The 3,586-nt window shown below is 59.1% G+C and overlaps 1 protein-coding gene across 1 annotated transcript; it reads right to left on the bottom strand.

The window, feature by feature from the left end:
- Positions 1-1,987: 1,987 nt before the first annotated feature.
- Positions 1,988-2,730, bottom strand: UBL4B (ubiquitin like 4B). Its single transcript, XM_079942449.1, has one exon. It carries the CDS (start codon positions 2,710-2,712, stop codon positions 2,212-2,214), a length of 501 nt encoding a protein of 166 aa, XP_079798575.1. The 5' UTR covers positions 2,713-2,730; the 3' UTR covers positions 1,988-2,211.
- Between the last annotated feature and the right edge of the window lie 856 nt (positions 2,731-3,586).

Raw genomic sequence — 3,586 nt, 5'->3', positions numbered from 1 at the left:
CCCCCCTATTCCCACCATCCTTCACGTGGTGGGGCAGAGGAGGGGACGGGGGGGTGCTGGCACAGGTTTCAATTCGCCTTTGAAATAAGGTGAAACAGGGACAGGGAAGGATCTCCAGGGCAGGCAGTCCAGGAGCTAGGGCTCTCCACACAGAGTAGGATTCTAACCCATTGCTGGAGGATGAGGGGCCACTCTGCCCCCAGCCTCCCAATATTCCGTCATACCTGTAAGTTCATCCATCAGGGGACAAAGCCTGTCACCCCGCAGTGAGAAACGCAGCATTGAGTAAAATATCCCTGGGAGGGGGAACAGACGGAGGCAAGTCCCTGCTCAGTTCCATGTGGTGGTGCAGCCTCCCCCAGGCTCAGCTTTTGTGGGGAGGGTCAGGCGCAGGGCCCCCCGGGAAGGGTGGAGTCAGTAGTGAGAGGCAATCACGGGCACAGAAGGGCGGAACAACCTTCCTTCCCCCCATTTTGGGCCTGGAGTCACCCTCCCCTGCAACGTCGGGGACGAGCAGTGGAGGTAGCTGCTCCCAGCAAGCCCTGACACTCCCGCTAACCAGAGACAACAAAGGCTTCCCCATTCCTTGTGCCAGCTTCTCTCTCAGCAAAAGGAATAAAACGGCCCACTTATTTTTATCACTCACAGATTTCCCGGGAAATGGGCTATTAGTTTCCCTAATGTAAAAATAATAGGCTCGTCCCCCTTGGTAGATGGTACAGCCCCAGCACGAACACACTCGAAGACCCGTCAGGAGGTCTCTCCTGTGGAGGCGGGGGGACCTGAGAGCAGGACCAGCCCCAATGGAGGCAGAGACACGGCTTCAGGAGTCTCTCCCTGCCACTGCCACTGCCCCACCCCGCTCTTCACTGTCGAGTCTTCACGCCTCACCCTCACAAACACCTGGGGGGGAGTAAATACTATTACAACGCGCCCCAGTTAATAGGATGCGGGGCCCCATAGGCCAAGGACAGGATGCCTCCCAGGGACCTGGGCGCTGCTTGTTCCTTTCTAGACTGTGTCTTCATCCCCTTCCTTCTATCTCCATCCCCCAGGATGGACCGACCGCGGTCACAGCACTTCTGGGACTTCGGGGGACCAGGCTCTCAGTGAGTTCCCTGCCCCCTCACACACGGGGTGTAGGGGCTCCTCAGCCCTTGGCAAGGGCCATTCTCTCACACCGAGAGCAGAGAAGGGCGCCTGGCTTTCCTGTGGTCTATGGGCACTGGCCCCTCCACACTGAGCCCAGGGCCCTGCAAGGCTGCAGCTGGCGCCTGGGCATTTAGTCACGCAGGCTGTACTCTGGTTTTATGTTGCTGCTTTACTTGTCACGTTTATGACCTCTCTCTCCATCTAGGCTGCACGCTCTGGGAGGGCAAGGATCCCGGCTGGTACCAGTTTTGCTCCCGGGAAGCCTGGGCAGTGGTGGGCGGGAAATGGGGGGTGCTCAGTGAGACCTGGTGATTGATGAGACATGGGGCAGGGAGAGGTTGGGGGCACGGCTCCATTCACACTGGCCACGGTGAGTGTGTGACGATGCAACCGCCTTTTCTGCCTAAGCTTCCTGCTCTTCCTGGTCTGTGTGTGTCTCCCTGAGAGCTCCAGGCCTGGCACACAGTAGGTGCTCTCCCCCGACTCCTACCTCTGCTGTCCCTGCCCCTGCCCCTTAAACTGTGGAAGCACAAGCAGGCAGACAGCAGGGAGAGCCTCACCCAAAGGGCAAGGGACAGCTACCTGGTACTTCTCCACCCTTGGCTGTCAGGAGGCCTGGGGGGTGGGCGCCATGGCCTGGGGATGGAAGAAAGGAACTCACATTATCTGTCTTTCTGTCCCCAAGGAGAAAGAGGGTCTGTTTAGAGCCACGGAGGTGTGCTGACAGCCTGGCTTGCTGCTGGGCATACAGCTGCCCAGGAGGCAGTGCGCAGCCTACAAGGGGGAAGCAGCCTTTGAGCGCCCCCTTTCAGGCTGCCCATGGGGCGATCAGAGCCCCTTCTAGGGGATGGTGATGGGGAGGGGATCATTCTGTGTTTCAGAGGGGAAACCACAGGCCCAAGAGAGGAGACAGGGGTCCAAAATCCCTCCAGTTACTTTGAAATTTCAGAAAGGGGTGAAGATGCACGTACATCAGCAGGAACTAGTGGGGAGTCACCAGGGAGCACTTAAGGATGAGGCTGGGCGAATTTGAGCGTGCAAACGAGTAGGATGGCCGGTTTACTGCTTGGCCTCCTCCTCTCCCTCCTTGTCTCCGGGTCTCTGAGCCTCAGGCTCCCTCTCCCCCGTGGGCTCCGCGAGCGGCTCCTCGCTCAGGAGGTGGCGTGCCAGCCGCTCCAGCTCCCCCAGGCTTATCCTCTGCAGGCGTTCCTTGTGCTCCCGCCTCAGCAGCTGCAGCACTGCCTCGGTGTCCTGGGGCCCAAAGTGTTTGGCTAGGACCTGGCCCAGATGGTGCCACAGGGGCTGGGGCTGGTGGGCCTCCTCGGGCACCGTCTTCTCCAGGGGCCGCACCATGACATTGGTGGAGGCATTGGGCCCAATGCAGTAGTTGGAGAGATGCTTGTCATCCGCCAGAAGCTGGTCGCGGAAGAGCAGGTGCCGCTGCTCCTCGGGCGCCCGCAGCCGCTCGGACACCAGCTTCTTCGGCATGGCCACGCTCTGTCGCCCCGACACCTTCAGGCTACATCTCTGGCCCAGGAGCAGCTGGACCGTGAGGAACATCGGGCCGACGGCGGAATCAGGAGGGATTCATGCTCCTGCGGCTGTCCTGAGGGTTAAGGGGCTCTGCAGGAGGGCGCCAATGGAGGGCGGTGGTCCCAGGAGGGCCCGGCCCAGGAAGACAGCCATTGGCCAATGCACGGTGATGTCACAATACTGCCTGCCAGAAGGCTCATTTGCAGAGCGGGATGTCAGGGAAGTCAGAGGGGGATTTGGGACACAGAACATCCTTCCTCCATGAGAGGAGAAAGGAGGAGAGAAGAGGAGAAAGGGAGGGTCAGGAAAGAAAACATAGGGCTAGGTGAAAGGAGAGCAGGAGGGGGAATGGGAGGGCCCAAAGGACAGGGTGGCAGAAGGAAACATGTCCATATTGACTCATTCAGCACTATATATTGGGTGCCCTTTCTGCCGGACCTGTTCCTGGGGAGAGACCGTATCACAATAGATACTTTCTGCCCTAATTTATCAAGTGTCTTTCTAGCACGCACTTGACATGCTCTCTTGGATTGGGTTTCCCAGACACAAAGACAGGGATTCCCGTGCATGTATTTAGTTGGCAGGTGACCCCAGGATGTGCCAGTAGGTGGGCGAGAAAGCAAGTCGATGGGGGGTGGGGCAGCCCGCATTGCATCAGTGAGCAGATTGCCTTTGCGGTCACCTGGGAGCCCTCAGTCCCGCCAGGCGCTCTGGGAGGCCTCGTGGAATACACCTGCCATGCTGGCGGGGAAGCAAAGAGGCTGGATCCTTGTGTTCTCGGTCCTGCCTTTGGTCAGTGGGGTACTAACTTCTTGGCACTTGTGGTCTGAATGTGTGCAGAGCAGGCTCCCATGACCAGAGAAGACCCTTGGGCAGAGACTTGCAGGTGCTGGCAGCACCT

This window comes from Stenella coeruleoalba, assembly GCF_951394435.1.
Source record: "Stenella coeruleoalba genome assembly, chromosome: 1".
Classification (NCBI taxonomy): Eukaryota; Metazoa; Chordata; class Mammalia; order Artiodactyla; family Delphinidae; genus Stenella; species Stenella coeruleoalba.
Note: the sequence above shows the minus strand (reverse complement) of the source record. Positions and strands in the feature narration are given on the sequence as shown.

Excerpts from the sequence above, each read along its gene's own strand:
- UBL4B (XM_079942449.1), bottom strand. The coding sequence starts at position 2,712 with ATGTTCCTCACGGTCCAGCTGCTCCTGGGCCAGAGATGTAGCCTGAAG.